This window comes from Eubalaena glacialis, chromosome 6, assembly GCF_028564815.1.
Source record: "Eubalaena glacialis isolate mEubGla1 chromosome 6, mEubGla1.1.hap2.+ XY, whole genome shotgun sequence".
Lineage (NCBI taxonomy): Eukaryota > Metazoa > Chordata > Mammalia > Artiodactyla > Balaenidae > Eubalaena > Eubalaena glacialis.
Window position 1 is genome coordinate 49,235,000 of NC_083721.1, and position 17,962 is coordinate 49,252,961.

A 17,962-nucleotide genomic window follows, 5' to 3' on the forward strand; every position below is an offset into this window, starting at 1 on the left:
TATGATGTTAATGAAATAACACATTTAAGAAGAGAAAACAGAAAGCTGCTAGTAGAAAAGCATGGTGTTGAAACCAGAATGTGTCCAGTAGGAGATTATAAGGTACTTTAAATAGTCTGAGAGATCATTTGCTTGGGGCAGGAGGAGGAAGGAGTTGATGCTAGGGAAATGCTCCGTGGTTACAGATAATGTGTTCAAGAACATCTTGGTCTTGGAAAGAAGAGATAGGCCTTGAGAAGAAGAGATATTAACACATTAATTAAGCATAAGTGTATTTTCTGTTGTTATACGGTAATGGTATAAATTACTAGAGACCTCAGACATAATTTTGAATTTAGGATTACAGAGTCATTACAGGAGAAGCACACTGAATAACCTGAAATAAGATTTAAAATAAAACCCAAGAAGGGAAAATTCAGTAGCAAGTTAGTATTTAGTTCTCTGATACTGTCTTATTCTTCAAGTGTGCTGTCTAATCACACACACTCAGGTTTGGGGAAGGGGTGTGTTATGGAAGATGTAGAAACAGTAGTGGACAGTCTTGTTAGAAAGCTCAGGAGGGTATCACTGATTTGTTCTTTGTCCTCAAGTTTCCAAAATAGAAAAATTGGAGAAAATACTCGTGAGGTCTTTCTTATTTTAGTGAGAAAAATTTGAGACTATTTTAGTGTTCACACATGCTCTTCTCTTCAGGGCTAGCAGTTAGTATATACAGGCTAATAGAGTTTGGAAGCCAGTATTTATTTTTCCCTTCATTTAACGGCTATTGAATGATTAACCGTGTGCTAGGCACTGTTCTAGGCTCCGGAAATACAGTGAACAAAACCATTTATTTCCCTACTTTCTAGTGGAAAAGACAGTAAAAAATTAATACATTTTAAATATTTCGTAGTGATAAGTGCTTTGCAGAAAAATGAAGCAGGATAAGAAAGTGACAGTGAAGCCATTTTAAGTTAGATGGCCAGGGAAAACCTCTGAGAAATTAACGTTTGATCAGGGATCTGAATCATGTGAGGGGTGTGAAAAGGGCTCAAGATAAAGGAAGCAGCAAGTGTCAAGTCTTGAGAAGGAGAATGTGAAGTATGAGTGTAGCAGGGTAGCCAGGGAGAGAGGTGGGAAATGAGGTTAAATACTTGGCCAGAGACCAGAGGTCAGGTCATGACCTTGTAGTTCTGGCTTTTACCAAGAGTGAGATGGGAATCTATTGGAAGATTTTGAAGTAGTGATACTAGATTTTATTTAACAGGATAACTCTGATGTGTTGAGAATAGATTAAAAGCAGACAAAGGTAAAGGGCAGGCAGACCGGTTAGGAGTCTTTTGCAATAATCCAGGCAAGAGATGATGGTGGCTTGGATTAAGTTGATAGAGGTGAAGGTACTACAGTGACTGGATTCTAGAGATATTTTAAAGGTTGTGGCAACTAGATTTGTTGGCAGTTTGGCAATTTGTATGAAAGGTGTGAGGAAAAGAGAGAAACTAAGTTTTTTTTTTTTATCTTGAACAACTTAGAAGGAGAATTGTTACTAAGTGAGATGGAGAAGACTACAGAAGCAGATTTTGAGGGGAAGATGAGGAGTTTGTTCTAGACATGTTAAGTAAGAAATCTAAATCAGATAAGCAGTTAAATATATGGGTAAAATAATAATAGGTATAAAATAATAAAACTTATTTTCTTAGGCACATAATAAAGCCACCTCCAGACCATTTTTTAAAAATAAATTTATTTATTTATTTTAGGCTGCATTGGGTCTTTGCTGCGCATGGGCTTCTCATTGCGGTGGCTTCTCTTGTTGCGGAGCACGGGCTCTGGGCGCGCGGGCTCAGTAGTTGTGGCTCGCGGGCTCTAGAGCGCAGGCTCGGTAGTTGTGGCGCACGGGCTTAATTGCTCCGCGGCATGTGGGATCTTCCCAGGACCAGGGCTTGTACCCGTGTCCCCTGCATTGGCAGGCGGATTCTTAACCACTGTGCCAACAGGGAAGTCTCTCCAGACCATTTTAACGTGAATATCGTAACGCTGGAACAGTGGATCTCCTTTGAAGGCCAGAATTTCTTAGATTCTAATCATAGCTTTGCTTTTCAACTTTTAAAATATGTTTTATAGCTGTTTAATCATCAAAACCATTTTGTCAGTCTTTCTCTAGAGTTGTATATATAGAACATCCTGGAGTCCACCATGAATGGGCAGTTGGATCTGAGTGGGAAGCTAATCATCAAAGCTCAACTGGGAGAGGATATTCGACGAATTCCCATTCATAATGAAGATATTACTTATGATGAATTAGTGCTAATGATGCAGAGAGTCTTCAGAGGAAAACTTCTGAGTAATGATGAAGTTACAATAAAATATAAAGATGAAGGTAAGAGTGTTTCTCAAGTTAGTTTTTAAAAGTCTAAATATTATATGTGTTCTTTTGTCCATTTTTCATTGAAATCAGAATAAAAATTGTTTCCTTCCATGGTAATTGAGTACCACTTTCTTTTATTTAATGGAATGTTCATGTAGTTATAGTTCTTTTATAAGTTAAAAATAGCTAAGTGATTTATTATTAGAAAGGGGTTTTAAGTGATAGGACACTTTCACACATTTTTACAAGCCATTTTTTTTTTCTCTTATGCCTGTGCAAATTCTGGCTTCCTTTTTGCTTTAAAACCAAACTTTTACTTGTGTTTCCCAGTGTGAAAGGGATGTTAGTAGGTATTGAATGAGAAAGGATTTCATGGTCAACTAAGTATGGGAAAGCTGGTTTAAAAAAAGACAAATGTATTTCTTTATTGCAGGAATTTTCAGAACATGTAATATACTGATGTACGATGTCAGTTTATGCAGTGTTCTCAGACTCATTGGACCACAAAACTTTTTATGGAGATGGGTTTTACATGACAAATGTTTCACCAAAGACATAGTAGAATTATAGTAGTAGACTGTCTTTATTTCTTTTTCTTTAAACCTGTCTTCTTTGTTAACATCTCTACTGATAATTGTGCTTTAGGCAGTTACCAGTATCTTTATCGCTGAATTTATTTCCAGTCTGTTTCACCTTGATCTCAATACTTGGCACTGCTATCCACACCGTCTTTTTTTAAATACTCTTACCCCTTAATATCTCTGACACTGTGCTGTCTCAGTTTTCTTCTTATCACTAATAGCTTCTTCTCTGTTTCTCTCTGTGTGTTGGCTTGAAGTAATGCCAGCTGTTACAGCAGAAATCTTAAAATCTCGATGGTTTAACACTCAAGAAATCATTCAGCGACCCAGGTTGACAGGGACCCAGCTCTGATATATTCAACACATGGCTTACAAGCTCACCTTGAGCACTGACATCCACCAAGCAGCTGCATGAAGACAGAGTGTAGAGGATCACATGGGAGATTGTACTCTATAGGCCTAGTTTCTGTTCACTTCACATTGGTCAGACCCCAGTCACATGACTGTGCCGTTGTCAGTAGGTTGGGAAATGTCCCTGGTTGGACAGGCACTTTCCAACAACTTACACTGAGGAAGGGGAGTATAAATCATTGATGATCAGCTAAGCTGATTATTTCACTACGGGTGTAATTCTCCTCTCTTTTTTTGCAATGTATCATCTAATGGTACCCAGAACTAATTTTTGAGGGTCACCCATGTTAAGGAACAAAAAAGGAGAGCAGTTTTCTTCCTGTTCTCTTCCCTAGTAATCTCATCTACTTACAATACATTGACTTTCAACTGTTTGACTTCCAAATGTGTGCCTAAATTTGATCAATTTGTTTTTTTTTTTTTTTGACTTTACAACTCATTTTTAATGGTTTTACCTCAGATGATTTGCTCTTACCTGAAACTTGGCATATCTTAAACTGAATTTACTGTTTTACTGGCTTTCTCTTAACTCTCTTATTTTTGTTTAGGGAAGGGTCAGCAAGCTTTTTCTTTAAAGGATCAGATAATAAATATTTTAGCATTGTGGGTCACATAAGGCCTCTGTCTCATCTTCTTTTTTCTAGAACCTCTAAAAATATAAAAACCATTCTTAGTTTGAGGTCCTGTAAACAAGGATTTGTCCATTGGTTGCTTTGGGTATCCTCATTGTTGAAACTTCCACATCTAGTTATCACATTGAATTTGTTTTTCATCGTGTTTTTGAGTGCTTTGAATTGTACAGATTTGTGTTCCATAGACTGTTGGGCACGAGGATAGAGGACTGACTTAGGTAAAGAGTTCCTGCCGTCAGAGATATTGTTTCTGTTGTGGGAATCAGAAAAGAAAAAGGCAGTTATAGAAAGTTTCCTTCTTTTACATATATACTTTATTTTCTTAAAAATATGTTTATGAGTAGAATCCCTGAAGTTGAGCATTAGATGTTTTTGTTGTAAAAAATGGATGTGGCTGTAAAGAGCAAAAAACAATGATAAAATCCTCAGTTATGGCTTTTATTGCCATCTTTGTCCAAAATAAGTCTGCCTAATCAGTGTTAAAATTGGTGTAGCAGAGCATCGCTGGAGCAGCCTCTCAGCCTCCCCAGGCACCATCCTTCCCCCCAGCTGTGTCGAAGATACCTTGCAGAGGCCCCTGATCAGTTCCTTGCTGTGGCTGCTTTTCTGTTCTTTCTCTCTCTAGCAGTTTTTTTCCTAGCCCTTTGAAAGCTTTTGAACAGGCGGTTGATATGCTAATTATAGTATTCTTTATCCTTGGGATCTAGGGTATTTCAGAATCTTGTGTATATGAATATTTTTCCTGTGGAGAATTGATAGTTTCCATCTCAGCATCGAGACGGTCAGGGACCTGAAAGACTCCACTGTCTATCCATTTATTAGGGCAATTCTGCTAAAATTTTTTTTTTACAACCTTTTTAGTTACTGTTGTATGTGGCTTCCCCTCCATTTGTGTCAGTGGCGTTTTACTCTACTTAGAATTAAAATTTGAACCTTGAGATTCATTATTACTTTAATTTCTTTTTTTTAAAATAAACTTATTTATTTATGGCTGTGTTGGGTCTTTGTCGCTGTGCGTGGGCTTTCTCTAGTTGGGCGAGCACGGGCTACTCTTCCTTGCTGTGTGCAGGCTTCTCATTGTGGTGGCTTCTCTTGTTGTGGAGCACAGGCTCTAGGTGCATGGGCTTCAGTCGTTGTGGCATGTGGGCTCAGTAGTTGTGGCGTGCAGGCTCAGTAGTTGTGGCGCACAGGCTTAGTTGCTCTGCAGCATGTGGGATATTCCCGGACCAGGGCTCAAACCCATGTCCCCTGCATTGGCAGGCGGATTCTTAACCACTGCACCACCAGGTAAGTCCTTATTACTTTAATTTCTGATAAATACATTAAAATTTTTTAGAATGGAAAAGATTTCAGTCTAAACTGTAATCTCCTCCTGGTGACTAGTAAAAGATTACTTAATGTATTAATCTTGGCTATGTGTTTGTTGGCCCTTCTTCTGAGGATATGATAAATATCTTGCCATAAAAGTAATAAATGAAATTGATCTAGTATCATTTGAACAAATACATCTTTCCTAGATCCTTTGTATTTGTTTAAGGTTTTTATGGGAGATGCTAATTATGCTCTGATCTACATTTTGCATTTTAATTGAACATATATCCTAGTTTACTACTGATGCAAATCTGAAACTTTTTTTTGTTTGTTTCAGATGGAGATCTTATAACAATTTTTGATAGTTCTGACCTTTCCTTTGCAATTCAGTGTAGTAGGATACTGAAACTGACGTTATTTGGTAAGTGGTAAACTTTCTAATAAATTTACTATTTTATTCATTGTATTTTTATGAAAAACTGTTTAGCTTTCTTCGTTTTAAAGACTCAGAATTAAGTGGTAACTTTTCAGCTGTATCAGAATTTTTAAATTATTAAGGCTTAACTATATTCTTTTTCTTTGAAGATTAGTAGAAAGTAGACGTATTTTAAATAACCCATCTGCTCAGTTACCCTAAATAGTAATGTGTGCCACTTGTATAAGTGTTTCCAGGATTGAAAATAATTGCAGTGTTAAAACTACCTTTATTAAGTTTAGTTCTCTAAGAATATATAATTATCTTTTCTAATGTAGTATGTTTTTACTTATTCTCAGGGTTTAACGTATAGGCCTGATACTTTTTAGAAATTATTTTTCAAGGAGTACTTAAAGATTAGAGATAGTTCTGATAAAAAACAAATATAAGACTAATTTTAATCTATTAGATTTTGTTTTCTTATAGATCATGACAGATTTGCAAGGCAGAACACTTAAGGGACAAGATAGAAGTGATTGCAGAGTTAAAGTGGTAGTATGATTATGTGAAAAATAAAATGTGGACTTTTTTTCTGGATGTTTTGGTTAGCATTTTTAAAAAATTTTGTGGCTCAAGTGGGGCAAAGGAAATACCCTTTTAAAACTCAGGCAAACTGGGTGTTTGTCTTATAACTTGTCAGAGGAAACAAATTGTAATAAACTTACCGGGAAAAAAAAAAATTATGTGGCACTGACCATTACAGTTCCATGAAATATGATCATGGCCAATTGATTTAATTTGTATTTATTTTCTCTCCATCTAGGAAGGGTGAACATGAATCATTTTAAAATGCTAATAACAAAAACTGTTAAAAATTTTTTTAAATAAAAGGTATCTTTTTACAATATTGAATATAAAATACTTAACCACTATTGGCCACCTATCAAGCAGATTAGGTAAACTGAAAATCTTCATCCCAGAAACACTGAGGATGTGCTAAATAAACTATTTCAAGTATATTTTTTGAATTACACACCTGAGCTTGCTCAAGAACTTGAGGAAAATGTCAGGGACCAAAAATATAGTTGGAGTTAAAAACCAGCACCTGAAGTACCAAAAGCTGAGACTTGGGATGCTTTTGGTGGTGATGGTGAAGGTTTTAGTGTGCATAATCTAAGGATTTGTCATTTGGTATCTACGTGGTATAGGCCTTGGGTCCTAGACCCTCAGTGGCTATACTCTCAAAAAGAATATTGTAGAAGAGAAATATCTCTTCGTTGGTAGAGTCAAGGAATTGACAGGGGAAACTCTCATATACCCTGGGATGTCAGGGGTTTGCAAAGGCTCCCTTGAGGATTCATAACCAGTGGTCCTTTGGGAACTCCCAAGCCCAGATACTACCACGAAAAATTGCAAGAAACAAAGGCAGAAATCTCTCTGGAGGGTGTATGTTCTCACTTCAAATCACATAGGCTTCTCACAGATAAAATCCTGTTGATGAACTTAGAGGTCAAAACTGTAAGACACGTGAAACATCCATGTAAGCAAGAAACAATGGATACAACTAAAAGTAGGATTAGATTTCCAAGAACTTCAGTTAGTAGAAGTGATAATAAAATATATATTAAAAGTTATTGGACATAAAAGAAGAAATAAGAATATAAGAACTAGGCACTATGAAAAAAGGAATCGATTAAAAACTTAAGGTAGATAAACAACAAGGACCTACAGTATAGCACAGGGAACTGTATTAAAAAATTCAACCATCTTGTAATAACCTATAATGGAAAAGAATCTGAAAAAGAATATATATAACTGAATCACTGTGCTGTACACTGAAACTAACACAACATTGTAAATCAGCTGTACGTCAATAAACCCCCCCCCACAATAAAAAAGAACTTAAGGTAACTTGTGGAAATGAAAAATATTAGTCAATTAAAATTGAAATTAAATACTAAGTGGTGAGTTAGAACAGCAGATTAGTCACAGCCAAAGAGGGAATTAGTAAACTGGAAGGTGGTCTAAAGAAATGACAGAATAGAGTGCAAAAACACAGAGATGGAGAATAATGAGAGGGAATTTGAGAAAGTCCAGCTTATTTCCATTAAGACTTTTTAAAAATAATTAATTAATTAATTAATTAATTTTTGGCTGTGTTGGGTCTTCGCTTCTGTGCGAGGGCTTTCTCTAGTTGTGGCAAGCGGGGGCCACTCCTCATCGCGGTGCGCGGGCCTCTCACTATTGCCGCCTCTCGTGTTGCGGAGCACAGGCTCCAGACGCCCAGGCTCAGTAGCTGTGGCTCACGGGCCTAGTTGCTCTGCGGCATGCAGGATCCTCCCAGACCAGGGCTCGAACCCGTGTCCCCTGCATTAGCAGGCAGATTCTCAACCACTGCGCCACCAGGGAAGCCCCTCCATTAAGACTTTAAGGAAGGAGAGAATAGGGGAGTGGAAATATATGAGGAAATAATGACTAAAGAATTTTTCAGAATTATATAAAAGATATAAACCCTCAGTTTCAGGAGGCACAGTGAGTCCTGAGCAGGGTAAGTAAAAATAAATCTCCATTGGATGTATTGTCATGGAGCTGGAGAATATATAAGACAAAGAGATAATCTTAAAAGTAGCCTGAGTGAATCAGCCTGTAGACTGATCACCTACAAAGCAATTAGACTGTAAGTAGACTTCTTCACAGTAACAATAACAGAAACTGGAAGACAGTAGAATAACATCTTCCACTGTTCAGAAAAAGATGGGTAGAAAAGTAGCATTCTGTAGTCTGCTAAACTTGAATAAGGGGAAATAACATGTTCAAACAAAGACTGAGAATTTAACAAGCGTCATGGACGCTTGTTAAAAGAATTTCTTAAAATGGTTTGTCAGCAAGAAGGAAATTGAGTCCAGAAGAATGGTAAAAGATGCAAGAAATTGTGAGCAAATAAACTGGTTAATGTGTGAATTTAAATGAGCACTGATTATTAAAAAATAATAGTTTTAGGAATATAGAAACAAGATGGGACAAAAATACTGAGCAATAATTATATGTAAGACAGGAGAGGATGATAGGAATTAAAATACTTTAAAGTCTTGGATTCTTTGGGAGGAGGATAGTAATTAACTTAGGTTTTTTAAATTGAAGTATGCTTTTCTAAAATGTAAGAGGGATTATTGAAAGACTAGAAATAGTAGAGGGAAAAGAAGGAAACAAAGGGTACTTACTTGGTTAACTAGATGGTGAGGAAGGAGGAAAAGAAGCACAGAGAAAGCTTGAAAAATAGAAAGTAGCACAAAATACTAACCACAGTACACATAAACAGACTAAACATACAAGTTAAAAGACAGACGCTTTTATTGGTTAAACAGTTTTGTTACATGCTGATTATAAGAGACATACCAAAAGATTATTATGCAGAGTTGGAAAGTAAAGGGCTAGAAAAGTTTGTATACTAGACAAACTCAATGCTAGTTTGTAGTATAACAGAGTAGACTCTTAAGTGAAAACTTTATTAGTAATAGTCACTTCATCATGATAAAAAATAATTCTCTGGGAAGATATAATAATTCTGAACACTTACGCATCATAGCCTTAGATTTTTCCTCAAGGAAAAATTGACAGAAGAAGGAAAAATTCATAAGAGAGCTTTTAATACGCTTCTCTCTGAAACTGATAGGTTAAGCAGCCTCAAAATTTAAACAGAACAAATACAGGTTTGATCTTATACATCTAGCAATCAGGACAGGATTCAGTTTTTCTTTAGTGCATATGGATATTTATAAAAGCTGACCATGTACTAGGTTTTCTAATGAGTCTCAATAAATATCAGGGAAGGAATGTCCTAGAGATCATATTCTCTGGTCTCATTAGGAACTATTTGACAAAAAAGAACCCAAACTCCCATACTTTTGAAGATAAAAATATGCTTTTAAGTAACATATCAAAGAAGAAATCATAATATGAATTAGAAATAATTAGTGATGACTTTTATATGACATAGTTTTTAGAGCATGCTAAAGCTAAAAAGAAAAAGGACAAAATAAGTCCAGATAACTTAGAAGGAAGAAAATAATAAAGAGCAGAAATGAACTAGAAGTTGGGGAATTGATAGGATCAGCAATTTTGAAAATATACAACTAGCAAACCTCTATTGAGATTATGTAAGAAAAAAGAAGGCACAAGTAAGCGGTTTTAGGAATGAAACGGGGCTTAATTTCAAATACATTGCAATGAGGGAGAATGAACACCATGGAGAACAATAGGGTGTCAGTAAAAACGTGTTAGGAAGGAATTTTCATAGGGCTTGGGCTTGTGTTAGATGATTTTGGATAAGGTTCAAGGAATGGGGCTTTGGTGGGGGTAGTGAATTGAGGCTAAAGCTGTGATTGGTAAAACTGCGACAGTCACGCCTAGTTAGCCAGGGATGTTTGGTCATTTTTGTGGTTTGGTCAACGATCTTGTTTTTGTCTAGTTCTCACATGATAATGGACTGGCTTTCTTTTTTGTCTTGAGCTGTCACAGTCCCACAGTGATCTTTTCTGATTGTTCGTGTTCTTTGTCTGTTTTTGAAATTTCTAAAAATTTTATTGAGATGTATTTGATGTACTGTCAGTGTTTTCTGAAATTGTTTATGTTCAACAAGAGAACACCACAACCTACCTGTCAGTGCCACGCCAGCTTCTAGCAACACTCAAGCCTGTCCTACAGTACTGGGCCAGTTCTTAGCTGTCAGGAGCTGCTTTTCTCCTTTTCAGCTATTAGAGAAAAACAGTAATACCCAGTAAAAGCCAGTCATTGATACAGGCAGATTATATTGAACTTCCATTTTCATATTGAACTTCCTCATAACTATATAGGGAGTATGTAAAATACTGGTGGATTGTCTTTTAAAAGCTTATATTGGTGGTTTGATGTTTGAAACATATTTTACAAAGAATCTGACTGAACCTTTATTTTCAAATAGATTTCCTTTTCTAATTTGGTGCCTTAGGAATTTGTATATATGTATACTGACAATGCATAAAAAACATTTGAGTTTAGTTTAATTTTTCAACTCCTATCTTGAGGTTTGCATTCAGAGCCTTGTGAATTAATAAATTAAAAATTTTAAAATTAACAATCTCAGTGGTGACAGTCTTTGTTGCTGGATGAAGGATTCTTTATTTTTTAGTCAGCTGAAAGTCATTTGCACAAAATGGGTAATTAAATGAGGTAATATTGCCTTTGTTTAAAAAAAATGATTATTGAATAATCTGACTTTTTGTGGCTAATGTGCTGCTTTTGAAGTAACTACTTTGAAGGACAGTGGTGATGTGAATTTATGAATTCTGCATTTTTTTTTAATAGGTTACTTTTTAGGTCAGTTATTTTAGGTAGCTAATTTTTCTTTTTTTTAGGTCAGAAGTAGGCAAGAATGATAACAAACCTACAGTCATATTGTACCTTTAATAAGGTGTTTATTGAATATTTTAAGGGTATAAAAGAATTGTGTGAAATAAAATGAGCTTTTGAAGGTACATAATTTCTATTAAAAATATATTAAAGCTTTCTGTATTTTTAATTTATTTCACTGTAGTTGAATTCTTTTAATTAACTTGTTTTGTTTTGTTTTACCATTATGGGTCGTAAGCCATAGATCTGGCATCAGCAAAGACTGATGAATATTTATTTTTTCCAAAAATTAGTAACTAGCAATGAAGAATCCTTTCCTTAAAAAGTTATTTGAATGATGTCAATAGGTATCTTGTTTGATTTTGTTTAACTTTTTAAAGAAGTTATTTTGGTTTTTCCTTATTGCATATTATTCTACTGATATCCTTATTGAAGAATATTTCCTAATTTTAAGAAAATTAATGCTTTTATTCCAGTTAATGGCCAACCAAGACCCCTTGAATCAAGTCAGGTGAAATATCTTCGTCGAGAACTGATAGAACTTCGAAATAAAGTGAATCGCTTATTGGATAGCTTGGAACCACCTGGAGAACCGGGACCATCCACCAACATTCCTGAAAATGGTAGACCATGAAGTCATTTTATTCTGATTTATCCTTTTTATATCTTTTTGCAGATTTTTTTTTCTAACTCTTCTTCAGCAGGAGTAGGATGGCACCTGCATTGTCACCCTTTCTTATTCCTGCATCTGTGCTAATATTCATATCTGTGTTCCCAAACCTGGCCGTTCATTAAGATTACTGGGAGATTTTATTTATACCAATTCCTGGATCTCATCCCAGACCTCTTGGAGGGCAGGGCCCGAGGATCCCATTGTTAAAGTGCTCTCTGGGTGATTGTTTTACAGCTAGTCTTAGACTCCTGGGTTTATGACATAGGTTGGTTTTCAAACCCCTTTGACTTTTGAACCCTTTTCAATGTAATAGTTAACTAATGAACCATAGTAATGGAAATCATTTCATGAATTTTATGTGATATATGAAGTATTAATAGTTTCAAGTAAAAAAGTAATCTTAGATTAGTACACTCAAATGGTGTATAGTTTATCTTAAGCACAGTGTTCATAATATGCAAAGAAAAATGTATTTTTTTCCATTTTACATATGACATGTACTATTTACATTAAGATAAAGCAAGGTTTATTGACAAATTTGGAACTGAATATAGTTTGGGGACCAAATATATTATAAAATATAGACTGAAATTTAAGTATGGCTTGAAAGTAGATTTTAAAAGACTTGCTTTCCTCAACTTTTAATATTAGATGTTGCACTTTAAAAATAAACACTTTTAAAAATAATTTTTGTGTTTGCATATAAGTTTCACATGCTTAAAACTGTCCATATTGTGAAATAGTAGTATTTTATAGACTCTGGATGACTGGCTGTAAGGGGCTTAATAGAAGATAGTTTTGTGGAAAAGTGGCATTGTATAATCCCTTGGAACCTTTAGATTCTGAGATACTCTCTTTTTGGCCCCATTTAAATTTTGGAGTTTTGTTTGATTTAGTTAAAGATGCATTATCCGTCATTTCCCTCTTTCTCCAGCCATGTGGAGTTGTGTTAGTGGTAGATGGCTTGATAAATATTTGGTGATTGATTAGTAATTTCTAGTTTCACTTCCAGATTTCAGAACATATTAAAGAGATGTGCTGAAATACTACAGTGAGATCCTTCTGGCCTCTTTATGGTGAAACCTTTTATATTTCAGGTCAAAGCAAATGGCCTTTTCTGAATCCTATCTCTCCAAACAAAAATCTCCAATTTTAGGTCAAAGATCTGAAGAAAACTTTTGACCATTTTCCCAGAAGAAATCATAGATGCTGATACAACTACATTTGCATATAACTTGAAGGAGTTAAAGCATCTGTAGAATATTATGAAACTTAGATCAGAATTCAACAAGTAGAGCCAGTACTGTGCAGAAACCTACAGTAGCCTATATTCTGCTCTAAGGAATAGATTTATAAGCTTTTTGGTTTTGGTGAAACAACCTTACTATTCACTTATTTCTCTCCACATACTGCTTTTCTTTATCAGTTTATTTCCAGGTGTTCATATGTTTTATTGTTAACATCTCACCTATGTTAATGGAAAAGATGTTAAAAATTGGTTTCTTCTCTGCATCTTGGAAATATATCATGTATTGTTTCTTTATGTGGCCATCCTTCTAGTCATTGTGTCCTATCCGACTTACTTAATGAACTGAATAATACATTCTAAGCTTTTTTTCTTTAATGTAATTAATTAATTAATTAATTTTCATACAGCAGGTTCTTACTAGTTATCTATTTTATACATATTAGTGTATATATGTCAATCCCAATCTCCCGATTCCTCCCACACCACCTCTTTCCCCCGTGGTATACATACATTTGTTCTTTATGTCTGTGCTTCTGTTTCTGCTTTGCAAATAAGATCATGTATACTATTTTTCTAGATTCCACATATATGCGTTAATATACGGTATTTGTTTTTCTCTTTCTGACTTACTTCACTCTGTATGACAGTCTCTAGGTCCATCCACGTCGCTACAAATGACCCAATTTCATTCCTTTTTATGGCTGAGTAATATTCCATTGTATATATGTACCACATCTTTATCCATTCGTCCGTCGATGGGCATTTAGGTTGCTTCCATGACCTGGCTATTGTAAATGGTGCTGCAGTGAACATTGGGGTGCATGTGTCTTTTTGAATTATGGTTTTCTCTGGGTATATGCCCAGTAGTGGGATTGCTGGGTCATATGGTAATTCTATTTTTAGTTTTTTAAGGAACCTCCATACTGTTCTCCATAGTGGCTGTATCAATTTACATTCCCACCAACAGTGCAAGAGCGTTCCCTTTATTCCACACCCTCTCTAGCATTTGTTGTTTGTAGATTTTCTGATGATGGCCATTCTGACTGGTGTGAGGTGATGCCTCATTGTAGTTTTTTTCTTTTTTTTAAATTTATTTATTTATTTTTGGCTGTGTTGGGTCTTCGTTTCTGTGCTAGGGCTTTCTCTAGTTGCGGCAAGCGGGGGCCACTCTTCATCGCGGTGCGCGGGCCTCTCACTGTCGCGGCCTCTCTTGTTCTGGAGCACAAGCTCCAGACGCGCAGGCTCAGTAGTTGTGGCTCACGGGCCTAGTTGCTCTGCGGCATGTGGGATCTTCCCAGACCAGGGCTCGAACCCATGTCCCCTGCATTAGCAGGTGGATTCTCAACCACTGCACCACCAGGGAAGCCTCCTCATTGTAGTTTTGATTTGCATTTCTGTAATAATTAGTGATGTTGAGCAGCCTTTCATGCACCTCTTGGCCATCTGTATGTCTTCTTTGGAGAAATGTCTATTTAGGTCTTCTGCCCATTTTTGGATTGGGTTGTTTGTTTTTTTAATATTGAGCTGCATGAGCTGTTTATATATTTTGGAGATTAATCCTTTGTCCGTTGATTCATGTGCAAATATTTTCTCCCATTCTGAGGGTTGTCTTTTTGCTTGTTTGTAGTTTCCTTTGCTTTGCAAAAGCTTTTAAGTTTCATTAGATCCCATTTGTTTATTTTTGTTTTTATTTCCATTACTCTAGGAGGTGGGTCAAAAAACATCTTGCTGTGATTTATGTCAAAGAGTGTTCTTCCTATGTTTTCCTCTGAGAGTTTTATAGTGTCCGGTCTTACATTTAGGTCTTCAGTCCGTTTTAAGTTTATTTTTGTGTATGGTATTAGGGAATGTTCTAATTTCATTCTTTTACATGTAGCCATCCAGTTTTCCCAGCACCACTTTTTTTTTTTTTTTAACATCTTTATTGGAGTATAATTGCTTTACAATGGTGTGTTAGTTTCTGCTTTATAACAAAGTGAATCAGTTATACATATACATATGTTCCCATATCTCTTCCCTCTTGCGTCTCCCTCCCTCCCACCCTCCCTATCCCACCCCTCTAGGTGGTCACAAAGCACCGAGCTGATCTCCCTGTGCTATGCGGCTGTTTCCCACTAGCTATCTATTTTACGTTTGGTAGTGTATATATGTCCATGCCACTCTCTCACTTTGTCCCAGCTTACCCTTCCTCCTCCCCATATCCTCAAGTCCATTCTCTAGTAGGTCTGTCCCAGCACCACTTATTGAAGAGACTGTCTTTTCTCTGTTGTATATCCTTGCCTCCTTTGTCATAGATAAGTTGACCATAGGTGTGTGGGTTTATCTTTGGGCTTTCTATCCTGTTCCATTGATCTATTTTTCTGTTTTTGTGCCAGTACCATATTGTCTTGATTACTGTAGCTTTGTAGTATAGTCTGAAGTTAGGGAGTCTGATTCTTCCACCTCCATTTTTTTTCCCTCAAGATTGCTCTGGCTGTTTGGAGTCTTTTGTGTCTCCATACAAATTTTAAGATTTTTTGTTCTAGTTCTGTAAAAAATGCCATTGGTAATTTGATAGAGATTGCATTGAATCTGTAGATTGCTTTGGGTAGTATAGTCATTTTTATAATATTGATTCTTCCAATCCAGGAACATGGTGTACCTCTCCATCTGTTTGTGTCACCTTTGATTTCTTTCATCCATGTCTTATAGTTTTCTGAGGACAGGTCTTTTACCTCCTTATGTAGGTTTATTCCTAGGTACTTTATTCTTTTTGTTGCAATGGTGAATGGGATTGTTTCCTTAATTTCTTTTTCTGACCTTTTGGTGTTAGTGTACAGGAATGCAAGAGATTTTTGTGCATTAATTTTGTATCCTGCAATTTTACCAAATTCATTGATTAGCTCTAGTAGTTTTCTAATGACATCTTTAGGATTATTTGTGTATAGTATCATGTCATCTGCAAACAGTGACAGTTTTACTTCTTCTTTTCCAATTTGTATTTCTTTTATTTCTTTTTCTTCTCTGATTGCTGTGGCTGGGACTTCCAAAACTATGTTGAATAATAGTGGCGAGAGTGGACATCCTTGTCTTGTTCCTGATCTTAGAGGAAATGCTTTCAGTTTTCCACCATTGAGAATGATGTTGGCTGTGGGTTTGTCATATATGGCCTTTATTATGTTGAGGTAGGTTCCCTCTGTGCCCACTCTCTGGAGAGTTTTTATCATAAATGGGTGTTGAATTTTGTCAAAAGCTTCTTCTGCATCTACTGAGATGATCATGTGGTTTTTCTTTTTCAATTTGTTAATATGGTATATCACATTGATTGATTTGCGTATATTGAAGAATCCTTGCATCCGTGGGATAAATCCCACTTGATCGTGGTGTATGATCCTTTTAATGTGTTGTTGGATTCTGTTTGCTAGTATTTTGTTGAGGATTTTTGGATCTATATTCATTAGTGATATTGGTCTGTAATTTTCTTTTTTTGTAGTATCTTTGTCTGGTTTTGGTAACAGGGTGATTGTGGCTTTGTAGAATGAGTTTGGGAGTGTTCCTTCCTCTGAAATTTTTTGGAAGAGTTTGAGAAGGAAGGGTGTTAGCTCTTCTTTAAATGTGTGGTAGAATTCACCTGTGAAGCCATCTGATCCTGGACTTTTGATTTTTGGAAGATTTTTAATTACAGTTTCAATTTCATTTCTTGTGATTGGTCTGTTCATATTTTCCATTTCTTCCTGGTTCAGTCTTGGAAGGTTATACCTTTCTAATAATTTGTCCATTTCTTCCAGGTTGTCCATTTTATTGGCATAGAGTAGCTTGCAATAGTCTCTTGTAATGCTTTGTATTTCTGCAGTGTCTGTTGTAACTTCTCCTTTTTCATTTCTAATTTTATTGATTTGAGTCCTCTCCCTCTGTTTCTTGATGAGTCTGTCTAAAGGTTTATCAATTTTGTTTATCTTCTCAAAGAACCAGCTTTTAGTTTTATTGATCTTTGCTATTGTTTTCTATTTCATTTATTTCTGCTCTGATCTTTATGATTTCTTTCCTTCTACTAACTTTGGGTTTTGTTTGTTCTTCTTTCTCTAGTTCCTTTAAGTGTAAGGTTAGATTGTTTATTTGAGATTTTTCTTGTTTCTTGAGGTAGGATTGTATTCCTATAAACTTCCGTCTTAGAACTGCTTTTGCTGCTTCCCATAGGTTTTGGATTGTTGTGTTTTCGTTGTCATTTGTCTCTAGGTATTTTTTGATTTCCTCTTTGATTTCTTCAGTGATCTCTTGGTTATTTAGTAACGTATTGTTTAGCCTCCGTGCGTTTGTGTTTTTTATGTTTTTTTTCCCTGTAATTTATTTCTAATCTCACAGTTGTGTTTTTTATGTTTTTTTTCCCTGTAATTTATTTCTAATCTTTTTTTTCCCTGTAATTTATTTCTAATCTCACAGCGTTGTGGTCAGAGAAGATGCTTGGTATGATTTCAATTTTCTTAAATTTACCAAGGCTTCATTTGTGACCCAAGATGTGATCTGTACTGGAGGATGTTCTGTGTGCACTTGCGAAGAAAGTGTAATCTGCTGTTTTTGGATGGAATGTCCTATAAAATACATTCTATGCTTTATTTTTATAGATGGTTGTAACTTATTTTTTTTTCCTCTCCTGTACTTAGATTGCTTACCTATTTTATGAAATTTCCTAAGCTTCTAAGCTCTTAGAACATATTCTGATTTAATAATCTCAAGAAAAAAAAAAAAAACCATGAAATAGGCCAAAAAGCTACATCAGAAACTGAAAGTCTGGTTCACCAAACAAAACTACAACTCAGCTGTCAGTGCTCTTTAGAATGCTGTGCCTTGCCCTCACCCAGAAGCATATAGCTGCCTATGTTTTTCAGCACTCTACCTCTGTAATGGACTCCTTGGACTCTTGCTTGGACATTTGCTTTCCTCTATGAGGCAGATGATGTGTAGGCTACCTTAAATAC

General features: G+C 35.7%; 1 protein-coding gene and 1 non-coding gene across 4 annotated transcripts in view; both read left to right on the forward strand.

The window, feature by feature from the left end:
• The window catches only part of TFG (trafficking from ER to golgi regulator), a 37,039-nt gene that overhangs the window by 2,779 nt on the left and 16,298 nt on the right, over positions 1-17,962 (forward strand). For all 3 annotated transcript variants that reach the window (XM_061194075.1, XM_061194076.1, XM_061194077.1), the window contains exons 2-4: positions 2,133-2,359; positions 5,620-5,703; positions 11,562-11,708. In XM_061194075.1, the coding sequence (XP_061050058.1) occupies positions 2,176-2,359; positions 5,620-5,703; positions 11,562-11,708 (415 nt within the window). In that variant the 5' untranslated portion in view covers positions 2,133-2,175. The remainder of the gene's footprint in view (positions 1-2,132; positions 2,360-5,619; positions 5,704-11,561; positions 11,709-17,962) is intronic.
• On the forward strand, positions 6,269-6,408 carry LOC133094174 (small nucleolar RNA SNORA27). Its single transcript, XR_009701391.1, has one exon. It is a non-coding gene; the product is annotated as a small nucleolar RNA SNORA27 (small nucleolar RNA).